Source organism: Lemur catta, chromosome X (assembly GCF_020740605.2).
Source record: "Lemur catta isolate mLemCat1 chromosome X, mLemCat1.pri, whole genome shotgun sequence".
Lineage (NCBI taxonomy): Eukaryota > Metazoa > Chordata > Mammalia > Primates > Lemuridae > Lemur > Lemur catta.
The window spans coordinates 60,666,727-60,682,224 of record NC_059155.1 but is presented as its reverse complement, the minus strand read 5'-3'; the positions used below and the strand labels follow the sequence as shown (position 1 = coordinate 60,682,224).

The window sequence follows — 15,498 nt, the reverse complement described above, 5'->3', positions numbered from 1 at the left end:
AAAAAATGCCACTTCTTTCCAAAGGCTTTCCAGTATTTGCTATATTCATGGTTTTGACCCTGCATAAATTCTTTAATGTACAATGTATTAAAACTCATGGGCACTGGGAACAGTGGCTCACACCAGTAATCCCAGCATTCTGGGAGGCCAAGGTGGTAGGATCACTTGGGGCCATGAGTTTGAGACCAGCCTGGACAACATAGCAAGACCCTGCCTCTACAAAAAATAAAAAAAAAATTAGCCAGGCATAGTGGTAGATGTCCAGTCCCAGCTATTCATACTGTGCAGGCTGAGGAGGGAGGGTTGCTTGAGCCCAGGAGTTTGAGGCTACAATGAGCTATGATCATACCACTGCATTCCAGCCTGGGTGAAAGAGTGAGACCTTATTTCAAAAAAATGTATATAAAAATAAAAACTCATGGGTAAAGAATTTATCACATTTTTTGCATGCTTTGAATATTACAACTTTTGAGTTTTAAATCTAATGAAGGCTAAGTGATATCTGACGGCTTTCTGATGTATATTAAATTTACATGATTACTGTCAATGAATTCTTTGATGCATTGTATAACAATGCACACAATGCCACTTATCCATTGGGAATATGTTCCAAGATCACCAGTGGATGTCTGAAACTGTACATAGTACTGAATCTGACTGCTGTCAGTTGGGACTCGTTTCTATCCATGTCTTCCACCCACAAATTTAATGCCTTTTCCAGTTTAAGCAATTCTCATGTGCTGTAGCCATAACTTTTGCAGTTTGAGGTGTGACAGCAAAACAAGCACAAAATTGCTTTTTCCTTCTTTACAATTTCATGGATACACGATTCATTCTTACCATAGATCTTAGTAAACTCAGCATACAATTTTTCTTTTAAGTCAAGAACTTTCAATTTCACATTTTCACTTTAAGGAGCACTTTATGGCTTCTCTTTCGAATATCCAAATTGCCAGCATTGCTATTCTTATGCTTTGGGGCCATTATAAATAAGATAATGGTGATTTGAATACAAGCACTGTGATTCCATGACAGTTGGTCTGATAACTGAGATGGCTACTAAGTGACTAACAGGCAGGCAGGGCATACAGCATGGATATGCTGGACAAAGGGATGATTCACATCCCAGGCAGAATAGAGCAAGATGAGGTGAGATTTCATCACACTACTCAGAATGGTATGCAATGTAAACCTTATGAATTATTTTCTGGGATTTTCAATTTAATATTTTTGGATCATGGATAACTTGAAACCATGGAAAGGGAAACTCCAGGTAAGGGAGCACTACTGTATAAATAATGGATATAGACAACCAACTTGAAGGTTTATCATAGGCTGTAGGTTTCATCTCCTAAACTTCTATGATGTTTAATGAGAGATCTCTTCCCACTAAAGGCTTTTCCACAGTCTCTGCATTCATAGGATTTCTCTCCTGTATGAGTTCTGTGATGTACAATGAGATGTGATTTCACACCACAAGATTTTCTACATTTATTGCATTCATAAGGTTTCTCCCCTTTATGAATCCTCTGATGTTTTATGAGCGTTACCTTCCTGATGAAGGCCTTCTCAGTCACAGCATTTATAGGGTCTCTCTCCTATATGAATTCTCTGATGTTTAATGAGAAGTGACTTCTGGATAAAGGTTTTCCCACATTCACTGCACTCATAGGGCTTCTCCCCCGTATGAGTTCTTTGGTGTGCTATGAGGGTTGACTTCTGGCTGAAGGCTTTTGCACATTCACAGCATTCATAAGGCTTCTCTCCAGTGTGAGTTCGCTGATGTACAGCAAGGTTTGCTTTCTGGATAAACACTTTTCCACATTCAGTACATTCATAGAGTTTCTCCCCACTCTGAATTCTCTGACTTTTATCAAGGGCTCGCTTATGGTGGAGGGCTTTTCCTCGTTGATTAGGGTCAAAACTTTTCTCTGCAGGCTGAGCTTTATCAAGATTAGAATGGAGGCATAATTTCCAATATGCCCTATGTCCATCCTCTTTCTTTCTTACATGGCTTCTATTTTGACTAAGAAAGTTTAAATTATGTTTTGAACACCTTCCCCATGAGTAATGTTTAGGGAGTCTTTGTCTTATAGAAACAAAGTCTGTGCTCAGAAAAATGATTTTTCTACATGTTCTACATTCTTGAACACTTTCATCTTTCAGTGTTTCCTTGTCTATGAATGCAGCTTGCCACAGAGGTTTGTCTTGACTTTCCTTGTAGTGATCTGTCTGCTCATCAACTTGCCAGACTTCTAGAAAAAAAATGCAATGAATCATCAAACTTATTGTAAGTCTTTCCACTGTAATATTCTAGGATAACATTAAACCCCAGATGCCCTAGGATAAACTCCTATCAACATGACTTGAGCGGATGTGGATGAACCCTCCCCATGCCCCAAGCTCAAAAATAAGAAAATAAATGTATTAGGTATCAAAAATGGAAAGGGAATTTAAAGTGAGGAGGTAAACAGAAACTGAAGCTTGAGGTGCTGCAGGGAAATAAGACTACAGGGCACAAATGTTCAGGAATTCAGGAAATTCAGAGTATAATTTCTGCTTAAAGCTAGAATTAAAAGGGGCTTCTATGCTTGTTAAGCAGGAACCAGAAAGACTCCTCACTAAGCAAAGAAATTGGCAAGAAGTATGTTATATATAAGAAAACAAAAGCCTATTTCTGTAACTCAGTCCACATGATTACAAGTGTAATACAGAGTCCATACCTGAAAAAGTAACATAAAAATTGGTCCTGTTATTAGTAGGTTCATAGCAGTGGAAAACTTTCAAAAACACACATTCTCATGATTTTATAGCTTAGTATTCACAGGACTTCTATGGAAAACCAACTCTCACTGAGGAGAAATTCATAATAAAAAATTTAAAGCCTTACAAGGAACTAAGTCATCATTAGAATTCACAGATACATTTTAAAATATTCCCATTCTAGAACTGTAGATAACAGAACAATTTGTGCTTTAAAACAAGTATATCACAAATATACAGAGAGATAAGGTAAGAATTAGACTCTGAGGGAAAATTTGAAAAAGGAAATATGAATATAAGAAATATATGGGCATTATTTAAAAATAAAACCTCTAAATAGAGAAATATCACACACATGGTGCTGCATTTTTGATGCTGGGGGAAGAGTATGCTCTGTGTGATCCTTCATGGGAGGAAGACAAGATGAAGAAGGCTGCACATGGATGCCTCCAGTCTATGCTTGTGCTGTCTTCCCTTATAATCTGGTTGTATACACTTATGACATCACTTAAATAAACTACAACTATATGCCAAGTCCCTGAGTTTTTCTAGAGAATCTCTGAATACAGGAGTGGTCTTGGGGACCCCTCACCTAGGCAACATTTGAAGAGACAATGATTCTTTTATAGGATCAAAGAAAGGTGTACATCCTACCACTGAATGTCCAAAGTCCTGAGTAGGATAAATAAAAGCAAATCTGCACCTAAACAAAGTTCAGTGCAACCATAAGACTTCAAAGTCAGAAAGAAAATATTGAAAGCTGCCATGGAGAAATAAAAAAATAATCTCCTGTAAATAAACAATTATATCAACATCAGACTTTATCAGCAAAAAATAAGCCAGAAGATTAAAGAACATCTTCAAAGTCTGAGACAGGCTGTCATCTTAGAACTTTATCCCTTGATAAATTATCATAAAAAATAAAGACATTTTTGGATAAGAAAAAACATAGAATTTGCCAGACACAATATCTGGCTAAGAATAATACTTGGTATTTCAATTATTTGGAAGGATGATGATGAAAGGGGGGAAAGGAAGGGGGCAAGGAAAATCCAGCAATGGCAGAGAAAAAGAGGCAATGAAAAAGCAGGCTATATAGAAAAAATAATAAAAGAAGAAATATAAATATGATAATTTACAATAAATACATATTAACACAATTAATTAAATGCCAGCCACTTTAAACTGTATTTTAAAATTCAGTTCTATGTTTTCAAAAGACAATTAGAGGAAAATGAGAGAAAAATGTTGAAAGTAAAATTATGGGAAAAACTATACCTGGCATTTAATAACCAAAAGAAAATTGGTAAGACAATGCTTATATTATACAAAACAGAATGACCTTGATGCCAAAAGCAAAGAAAGACAGAATATGAGAATATTATAAAGCAATTTCACTTACATAGATGCAAAACTCCTAAATATGTATGGCAAATTGATTCTATTTGTGAAGTACAAAAGGTAATACATTCAGTAATGTTGAAAATATACATACCTTACTACCTATTCCACTTCTAGTTACACCATAGAGAAATTCTGGAAAATTTGAACATGGACAAGAATGGCAAAAAAATATTGGAAACCACCAAATGTCCACAAATAGAAGTATGGATAAATGAACTGTGATACTCATACGTTAGAATGCTATACAGGAATTAAAATGAATGAACTAAATTTAATTTATCCTCATAGATAAAGCTCAGAAGGTAATACTGAATACAGAAAGCAAGTTGCAAAGACCCCTATAGTTTGAGAGCACTAATCTGGTAATTTTACAAAAGGAATTCTATATTGATTACAGATACAAATGTATGTAACAAAAGTATATAAATATGAGTTAGAAAGATACTCACCAAATTCATGGTATTGTTTACCTGAGGAGGAGATAAAGGCAACAGGACTCAGGAAGAGAAAAAAGGTACATCAGCTTTATTCACAAACCTCTATTTCTTTTATTTTAAAAGACCAAAATGATAAAATGCTTTCATTTGCTCACTATGGGAGGGAAGTACAAGGGTGTTTGTTATGATCATGATTTTCTGAACTTTTCTGTAGTTTTAAAAGAAATGCTTTAGAGTTGGACTTCTGGGGTGGTGAAATGAGGACCTCAGTAAATTCTCTCCCCAACAAAAGCAATGAAAATACTGACAAAATTATCAAAATTGGCCATTTCAGTCAGGACTTTGGAAATTAACCAAAGGCAAACAACCAATTAAAAGGCATTTATTCCCCGCACTTTGGGAGGATCACTTGAGGCAAGGAGTTCAAGACCAGCCAGGGCAACACAGTACCCACCCCCATCTCTACAAAAAATAGAAAAAATAGCCAGGCATGGTAGCATGCACCTGTAGTCCCAGCTACTTGAAAGGCTGAGGCAGGAGGATTGTGTGAGGTTGCTCTGAGCTATGATGATGCCACTACACTCTAGCCTGGGCAACAGAGATCCTGTCTCGAAAAACAAAAAAACAAAAATATTTATTCAAGAAAACTAGTAAATCTTTCTAAGAACTGCCAGGTCTGTGGTGGTTGACTCAGCATTATTCTTGCCCTCACCCACCTAATAGCTCCTCAACTCCATGAAAACTGGCAGCCTCATAGCTACCCAAGGGGGCTGGCCTGTTTTGAAGCCTTATCCCCAGAATGCTGTTGCTATTGGACCTAACTTGGAGCTCAGATCCAAGAAAAAAAAACACTTTATAACTCAAATCTACATGAATAAACAATATCAATACAGGTAACATGTAAGAAAGTGTTATAACAGCAGACCTGATCTTTAGAAGGGCCTGTTCACAGGGTAGGCTCCCGGCTAACATCTGGGAACGTGGCTTGTGGAATGTTCCCTATGTTGATATGACTATTTTGCCTGCCTAGGGCACTGAACACCTGCTTTTCTAGGGTTCCGGATACCTGAACACTAGAAGGTGATGATTTTTCTGGCATGATGTGCCTATTTTTAGTGGGTCGATTTGAAATCTCCCATAGACAAAGTGAAAGGGCTTAAAAAAAAGGCTTGCTTGTCCCACTTGAACTTGAAATGCAGCTGTCTAGCCCTGCACTATCTTGGCTTTGCATGAGAAAGGAACAACCATCACTGCAGGGATTTCTCTCCTACCAGGTACCCAGCAGTACTGGTGACAATGATTCCATATCTGGGCATACAGGGAAATGTCAGAACATGTAAGATAAGGGGGTGAGGGAATCTTACAAGTTGACATGGAGAAAACAATTGATACCAAGTACCAAGAATCAGAATATCCTTAGAATTCTCAAAAGAAATACTGAGAATTAGAAGACAATGGAGCAATGACTTCAAAACTCTGAGGGAGAGACATTTCCATCCTAGAACTCTACCCCAAGTCAAATTCTCCATCTATGATGAGTCCAACACTTTTAGACATCTAAAAATCTCAAAAAATATATCTCCCATGGACCTACATGCTTTCTTCTTTTTTTAAGAGGTAGATCTGTATGTATTTACATGGAAAGATCTTCAACATAATTTATGAAGAAAAGTTCCATTGATGTAAACACACAAAACCAAACCAGGTAATCTAGTATGTAATGAATAGAAAGCTATCTGCCAGCTACACACAAAACTCTGTAGTGGTGTGTTCTCTTTGGGGAGGTAAGCAGAATGGAGAATGAGCAAAGGGAACTGTTTTTAATCTACATAAATCTGTGCTGGAATGTATTCTACAAAAAGGAGGTTTTCATGCAGTTGTTGCCTAAAAATGTTAAAAGACTTTGTAAAAATGTACAAAGTCAGCTTTGAGAAATGAAATAGTTGGAAATTTAACTTTACACCCTCTCTCCTTTATTAGGTAATATGTTTTAACATATAAATTAAATAGTTAAAAAAATAAGTGAACCAAATCACACCAAGGGAAATATGCATGTCTATTTTATTTCCATTAGAAAAATATTATCTATATAAAATTTTGGTCCACTTCCTTCTCCTAGACCTCTACCATTCATATTTAAATACTTCAATTTTACTTAACTAAAAGAATCACAAATCTGACATGAGAACTAAATATTTCACATCATTAGTTTGATTAGTTGTGCTTTTGATTATTTCTCAGAAAAAATAACTCATCTTTCCTACCTGTTATTTCCCTTTATTTTTATTTATTTGAGTAACTATGTAATGAGTATCTCTTTCCTACATTCAGTCATTTGGGTATACATAAGTGTAATTTATATACCAGCAACTGGATGCATTATCTAATCTTCAATTCATGTTCAACTACCCCTATTATATGCTATTTCCATAACTTCAGATATTTTAGTCAAGCTTATGCTTTCATCAATTTTAAAAATTAAGAGATTAATTAAGATGTTAAAAATTCCAGACTGAACACTGGCCCCACTTATAGTAATGCTGCTGTGAAAGGTCCTTGGACAGCTACTGCTTCAATTTCAATTCTGCCTCCTTTAGGCAAAGCAGCAACCTGGTGAGCAGCTCTTGCAGGAAAATTATTCTTGAAATACTGTTCGTAGATGTCATTGACAGTATCGAAGTCATTTATGTCAGCCAGCAAAACAGTTGTTTTTACCACATTAGTGAAGTCACAGCCTGCAGCTTTCAGAATTTCACCCATGTTTTTAAGAGCTTGCTTAGCTGCTTCTTCTATTCCTCCTGGCACAAGCTGTCCACTTGATGGGTCCATGCCTACCTGTCCTGAAATGTAAATGGTCCTGTCGACTAATACAGCTTGACTGTAGGGGCCAGTGGCACCCGGGGCTTTCACAGTGCTGATCACTCTTCTGATCAAGGACTACATGCCTAATCCTCCCCTCTTGTGGCCCCTTGGGGAGAACAAGCCACGGCTGCAAACCCGCTCGAGTTTCAGCTGACTGACCACCCCACCACGTCTCTATCCCCCTACATGCTTTCTTAGGAAAATATTTGAAGAATATGCTCCAACGAAATAAAGAAGGTGGCATGGCATAAAGAGAACATAGAACCCAACAATGCAGAAAGTGAAGGGAATCCCTATAATGACAGGGAAGTGTGATGTCAGGATGGCAGCTGTGCAAGAAGGAATGAGGTTAAGCCACTCAGATGGGAGATGGTTAGAGGGCTCCAGACAAACTCGGGGATATGACATGGATGGAACCCTTGATAGCTCTAGAAGTACTCAGAGTCACTCTAGAGTCTAGACAACTGGTGATAAGTACATGGAGAAAGAAGCAAATGAAAGAAACAAAACTATTATTAACCAAATGAGACATGAAGTTTTCAGGAAAGATAATTTAACTGCAGATTACTACGTGGCTCAGCTGTGTATAGCATTTATGCAGTTGGCCCTCTGTATCTACCAGTTTCCCATCTGCGGATTCAATCAACCATGGATGGAAACCTGTAGATACAGAGGGCCAACTATACTATGCCACTTTATATAAGGAACTTGAGCACCTTGAGATTTTGGTATCCACAGGGGTCCTGGAACCAATCCCCTGCAGATGCAGAGGGCCAACTATATTGTAAACAATATCACATTGTCATATTGTAAACAATAGTACTGATGGAAACCAAATTTATGGTATAATCATCTTGGAACTACAGGGGAACAAGAAGTCTGTGTGCACACATGTGCCTTTCAGTGGGTGGCAGGAGCAGTGAGATGATCTCAATCTTAATCTTCCATAGCAAGACACTATAAATAACTTTTGTAAAATGGATGCAAGTTACAAAGAATAGTAATACCAAAAATACCTATATATCCACCACCCATTAAAAACAAATTACAGTTATCTTTGAAGTTCTCCCTGTGTCCATTTCATTTTCATTAAAATAATCACTATGCTGAATTTTATGTTTATCATGCCCTTCACTTTCTGTATAGTTTTACCACATTTATTGTAGTTTTTAAACCTCAGGTATGACCTACTTTAATAAAAATGGGACTCAAAAGAGAATATTACCTTAGGTTGGTAAATCTGAAATCTCAGATGAAATAATTGTCTTAAAAAATAACCAGAACTGCATAGGGGGTGGAACAAGAGGGCCAAACAGAAACTTAGTAGTCGTTCCTCTGCACAAACACCAAATTCAACAACTACTACACAAGGAAGAACCTTGAGAAGAACCAAAAATCAGGTGAGCAATCACAGTACCTGGTTTTGACACTGTATTAAGGAGAGAGGCACCGAAGAGGGCAGAAAAGACAGTCTTGCATTGCCAACGCCACCCCTCCCCCATCCTCCAGCAGTGCTGCACCAGCACGCCAAGTAGAGAGAGGATATGTGTGCTGAGGGAGAAAGAGCGAAGTAATTGTGGGACTTTGCATAGGAACTCAGGGACACACTATCACAAGGGAACACACCACAGGGCAGAATTCTGTCAGCACCCAGGGAGGGAGCATTTGGACCAGCCAGGCAAGAGGAAAATCCTCTGCTCTGAAACCGAAGTTCCAGCTAGCCCCACCACCAACTGATAAAAAGTGGCCAGAGGCCTGGAATAAATTCATAAAGCAGTTAGGCCACAGAGACTGCAGTCCCTGGGCAATTCCTGTGGCTATCCTGGCTCGGAGCCACTGGACTTCGGGTGCATGTGACCCAGTGAGACACCAACAGCTGTGGACAATCCAGTGCCTATGTCACCCTACCCCCAATTCCTGGTAGTGCAGCTCAGGGAGAGGCTTCTCCCACTTGGGGAAAGGAAAGCAAAGAGTCCAGAGGACTTTGTTTTGCAACTTGGTTCCAGCTCAGCCACAGTAAAATAAACTCACAAGCAGACTCCTGAAGCCCCTGATCCCAGGCCTTAGTTCCTGGATGGCATTTCTAGACCCACCCTGGGCCAGAAGGAAACATATTGCCCTGAAGGGAAGTACGCAGTTCTGGCAGGATTCGCCACCTGCTGAGTACAGGGCCCTTGAGCTTTGAATAAACATCAGAGAGGTAGCCAGACAGCAGTCACCACAGGCTTTACATGAGACTGGGCTGGCTTCAGGTGTGACCTGGCACTGGTGACCATGAGGGAGTGCCCATATCATTCCTCACCCAACTCCAGCAGCCCAGCAGAGAGAGCAAGGGAAGAGAGTGAAACTTTGCCTGGTAAGCCAGGGAATTCTCCCATATCTTACCCAAGTCCACCAGGAGTGTGCAAGAGTCAAGGCATTACTGGGCTTGGGGTACCCCCAGTGCTGATACAGTTGTAGTGACCAAAGATGTAGATCACAACACTCAATTCCCTTTGAATATCTGGAAAGCCTTCTCAAGAAGCATGGGTTCAAATAAGCCCAGACTACAAAGAGTAAAATAAATATCTAATTCTTCAATTTCCAGATATCAACGAACATCCACAAGCATCAGCAACATCCAGGAAAACATGACCTCACCAAAGAACTAAATAAGGCACCAGTGACCAATCCCAGAATGATGGAGATATGTGACCTTTTAGACAAAGAGTTCAAAATAGCTGTCCTGAAGAAGCTCAATGAACTTCAAGACAATATAGAGAAGGAATTCAGAAGTCTGTCAGAGAAATTTAACAAACAGATTGAAATAATAATAGAAAAATCAAGCAGAAATTTTGGAGCTAAAAAATTCAACTAACAAACTAAAAAAAAGCATCAGTCTCTCAACAGCAGAACTGATCAAGCAGAAGAAAGAATCAGTGAGCTTGAAGACGGGCTACTTGAAAATATGCAGTCAGAAGAGAAAAAAGAAAATAAGTAGAGAGATTGGGGTTGAAAGTATATTCAAAGAAAAAATAACAGAACTTTCCAAACCTACAGAAAGATATCAATATTCAGGTACAAAAGATCATGGAACACCAAGAAGATTTAACCTAAACAAGGCCACCTCAAAGCATTTAATCATCAAGCTCCCAAAGGTCATGGATAAAGAAAAGGTCCTGAGGGAAGCAAGAAAGAAGAAAAATATATACAGAGGAGCTCCAACACACCTGGAAACAGAGTTCTCACTAGAAACCTTACAGACCAGGAGAGAGTGGCATGAAATATTCAAAGTGCTGAAGGAAAAATCCCTTAATGCTAAAATACTACATCCTGCAAAAATATCATTCAAACGTGAAGGAAAAATAAAGACTTTCCCAGACGAACAAAAGCTGAGGTATTTCATCAACACCAGACCTGGCTGACAAGAAACGGAAAAGGAGTTCTTCAACATGAAAGAAGAGGGTATTAATGAACACTGAGAAATCATCTGAAGGTATAAAACTCACTGGTAACAGTAAGTATACAAATAGAGAATACTCTATTGCCGTAACTGTGGTATATAAACCGATTATACTTTGAGTAGGAACACTAAAAGATAAACCTATCAAAAATAACTGTAAAAACTTTTTGACAGATAGTGTAAAAAGATATAGACAGAAACAACAAAAAGTTAAAAAGCAGTAGGAGGTGGAGCTAAAGTATAGAATTTCTTTTAGATTTTGCTTCACCTGTTTATTTGTTTGGAAGCAGAGTTATCATATGTTTAAAATAATTGATTATAAAATGTTTTTGCAAGCCTCACGGTAAACTCAAATCAAAAAACCAACAACAGATACAGAAAAAAATAAAAAGCAAGAAATTAAAACACACTATCAGAGAAAATCATAACAAAGGAAGACAGGAAGAAAGTAAGAAAGAAATAGAGAACCCAAAAACAACCCGAAATGAAGTAACAACATGGCAGTAGTAAGTCCTTAACTATCAACACTAACAATGAATGTGAATGGACCAAACTCTCCAATCAAAAGACACAGAGTGGCTGAATGGATAAAGAAAATAAGAGCCAACCATACGTTGTCTGCAAGAAACCCACTTCACCTATAAAGACACACATAGACTGAAAATAAAGGGATGGAAAAAAGATATTCCAGTCCAATGGAAACCATAAAAAAGCAGGAGTAGCTATACTTCTATCAAATAAAATAGATTTCGAGACAAAAACTGTGCAAAGAGGCAAAGAAGGTCATTATATAAAGATAAAGGGGTCAATTCAGCAGGAAGATGTTAACAATTTTAAATGTATATGCACCCAACACTGGAACACCCAGTTATATAAAGCAAATATTATCAGAACCAAAGAGAGACACAACCCCAATACAATAATAATTGGAGATGTCAACACTCCACTTTCAGCATTGGCAGATGATCCAGCCAAAAAGCAAAAATGAAACATTGGACTTAATCCGCACTCTAGACCAAATGGACCTCATAGATATTTACTGAATGTTTCATACAACAGCTAAAGAATATACATTCTTCTTCTCAGCTCATGGATCATTCTCAAGGACAGACAATATGTTAAGCCACAAAACAAGTCTTAAAAATTAAAAAAAAAATTGAAATCATACCAGGTATTTTCACTGACAATGGAACAAAACTGAAAGTGAATAACAAGAAGAACACTGGCAAATATACAAACACATGTAAGTTAAACAATATGCTCCTGAATGACCAGTGGGTCAATGAAGAGATTAATGAGGAAATGAAAAAAATTTCCTGAAACAAATGAAAATGAAAACACAACATATCAAAACCTATGGGATACAGTAAAAGCAGTATCAAGAGGAAAGTTTGTGGCAATAAGTGCTTACATCAAAAAAGTAAAACATCTTCAGATAAACAACCTACCAATGCAGCTCAAAGAACTAGAAAAACAAGAGCAAACCAAACCCAAAATTAGTAGAAGAAAAGAAAGAATAAAGATCAGAGCAAAAATAAATGAAACTGAAACCAAAATAATACAAAAGATCAATGGAATCAAAACTTGGTTTTCTGAAAAATGAACAAACTTGACACACCTTTTAGCCAGACTAAGAAAAAAAAGAGAGAAGACCCAAATAAACAAAATCAGACAAGATCGTACACATGCAGGGTGGAATGGCCGCAGACAGAATTAATATTGTTAAAATATCCATACTACCTAAAGTGATCTAGATAATTAATACAATCCCTATCAAAGTACCATCATTGTTCTTTACAGATCTAGAAAAAATAATTCTATGCTTTGTATGGAACCAGACAAGACCTCTTATAGTGAAAGCAATCTTAAGCAAAAAACAAATTGGACCTTCAAGCATGACCATTCCCCAGACGGTGCGCAACGCACTCATCATGTAGGCAATACAACCTGAGCTTTTGTACCCCCATGAAGAGCTGAAATTAAAAAAATAAAAAAAAGAATTCATTTCATAAAAAAAAAAAAACTGGGAGGTATCAGTCTACCAGACTTCAAGCTGTATTACAAGACTATAGTAACAAAAACAGCATGGTACTGGCACAAGAACAGAGATATAGACCTTTGGAACAGGACTAAGAACCCAGTTATGAAACCATCCATATATTGTCATCTAATCTTTGACAAAGCAGACAAAAACATACACTGTAGAAAAGAATCTCTTTTCAATAAATTGTGCTGGGAAAACTGGATAACTACATGTAGAAGATTGAAACTGGATCCCCACCTCTCACCTCATACAAAAATTAACTCACAATGGATAACAGACTTAAACCTAAGGCCTGAAACCTTAAGAATCCTAGAAGAAAATGTAGGGAAGACTCTTAGACATTGGCCTAGGCAAAGAATTTATGAAGAGGACCTCCAAAGCAATCACAGCAGCAACAAAAATAAATAAATGGGACCTGATCACATTAAAAAGCTTCTCTACAGCCAAGGAAACTATCAGTAGAGCGAACAGACAACCTACAGAATGGGAGAAAATATTTGATTTCTATACATCTGATAAAGGGCTGATAACAAGAATCTATCTAGAACTCAAAAAAATCAACAAGAAAAAATCAAACAACCCCATCAAAAAATGGGCAAAGGACATGAACAGAAACTTTTCAAAAGAAGACAGAATAATGGCCAGCAAATATATAAAAAAAAATGCTGAACATCTCTAATCATTAGGGAAACGCAAATCAAAACCACAATAAGATATCACCTAATTCCACCTAATTCCCTTATCAAAAATTTCCAAAACAACAAATGCTGGCGAGGATATGGAGAGATAGGAACACTCTTACAGTGTTGGTGGGACTGCAAATTAGTACAACCCCTGTGGAAAATAATTTGGAGATACCTCAAAGAGCTAAAAATAGAAATACCATTTGATCCAGCAATCCCACTACTAGGCATCTACCCAAAGGAACAAAAGACATTCTATAATAAAGACATCTGCACTCGAATGTTTATGGCAGCACAATTCACTATTGCAAGGATGTGGAAACAACCCAAGTGCCCTTCAATCCATGAGTAGACTAATAAAATATGATTATATGTATATTATGGAATACTACTCAATTACAAAAAACAATGGTGATCTAGCACTTCTTATATTATCCTAGATAGAGCTTGAGCCCATCCTTTGAAGCGAGGTATCACAAGAATGGAACAATAAGCACCACATGTACTCATCCATCAAATTGGTACTAATTGATGAACACTAAGGTGCTCACATGGTAGTAATATTCACTGGGTGTTGGGGGGTGGGGGTGGGTAAACTCACAACTAATGGATGCGCTGTGCATTGTATGGGGGAAGAGCATGCCTCTAGCCCTGGCTTGGGTAAGGCAAAGTCATTACTTAAAACCAAAATGTTTGCATTCCCATAATATCCTGAAATAAAAAAAAATCAGAGATGAAAAAGGAGACATTACAACTAATACTGCAGAAATCCAAGTGATTATTAGAGACTATAATGAGCAACTATATACCAATAAATTGGAAAACCTAGAATAAATGGACAAATTCCTAGACACATACAACCTACCAAGATTGAACCAGGAAGAAGTCCAAAACCTGAATAAACCAACAACAAGTAACAAGACAGAAGTAAGAGAAAGTCTCCCAACAAAGAAAAGCCCAGAACCCAATGGCTTCACTGGTGAATTCTACCAAGCAAGCATTCAACGAACAACTAATACCAATCCTACTTAAACTATTCCAAAAAATCAAGGAGGAGGGAATACTCCCAAACTCATTCTAGGAGGCCTGTATCACCCTATTACCAAAACCAGACAAAAACATAATAAAAAGAGAAAACTATAGGCCAATATCTCTGATAATCATAGATGTAAAAATCATCAACAAATACTAGCAAACCAAATTCAACAACACATTAAAAAGATTATTGATCATGATCAAGTGGGATTCATTCCAGGAATGTGAGGATGGTTCAACATATGCAAATAAATCAATGTGATATATCAACAGAATGAAGGACAAAAATCATATGATCATTTTAATTGATGCTGAAAAAGCATTCAATAAAATTCAACATTTCTTCATGCTAAAAAACTCTTTAAAAAGTGGGTATAGAAAAAACTTACCTCAACATGATAAAAGCCATATATGACAGACCCAAGGCTAGTTAGTATCATACGGAATGGGGGAAAACTGAAAGCCTTCCCTCTAAGATCTGGAGGAACACAAGGATGCCCACTTTCTCCAGTTATTCAACATAGTACTGGAAGTTCTAGCTAGAGCAATCAGACAAGAGAAAGAAATAAAGTGCATCCAAATTGGAAAGGAAGAAGTCAAATTATCATTATTTGCAGATGATATGATCTTATATCTACAGAAAACTAAAGGCTCCACATAAAACTACTAGAACTGATGAACAAATTCAGAAAAGTTGCAGGATACATAATCAACATACAAAAATCAGGGACATTTCTATATGCCAACAGTAAATCTGAAAAAGAAAAGAAACTGAGAAAGTAATCCCATTTATAATGGCAACAAATAAAATATCTAGGAATAAACTTA

The 15,498-nt window shown here is 37.3% G+C and overlaps 1 protein-coding gene and 1 pseudogene across 2 annotated transcripts in view; both read right to left on the bottom strand.

Moving 5' to 3' along the window:
• Positions 1-1,569: 1,569 nt before the first annotated feature.
• Positions 1,570-15,498, bottom strand: part of LOC123628266 (zinc finger protein 674-like) — a 36,876-nt gene continuing 22,947 nt past the window's right edge. The window contains exon 4 of the mRNA XM_045537886.1: positions 1,570-2,255. Within this exon, the coding sequence (XP_045393842.1) occupies positions 1,570-2,255 (686 nt within the window). The remainder of the gene's footprint in view (positions 2,256-15,498) is intronic.
• LOC123628670 lies at positions 7,055-7,547 on the bottom strand (annotated as a pseudogene). Its single transcript, XR_006731720.1, has one exon. The product of XR_006731720.1 is annotated as a 2-iminobutanoate/2-iminopropanoate deaminase-like (transcript).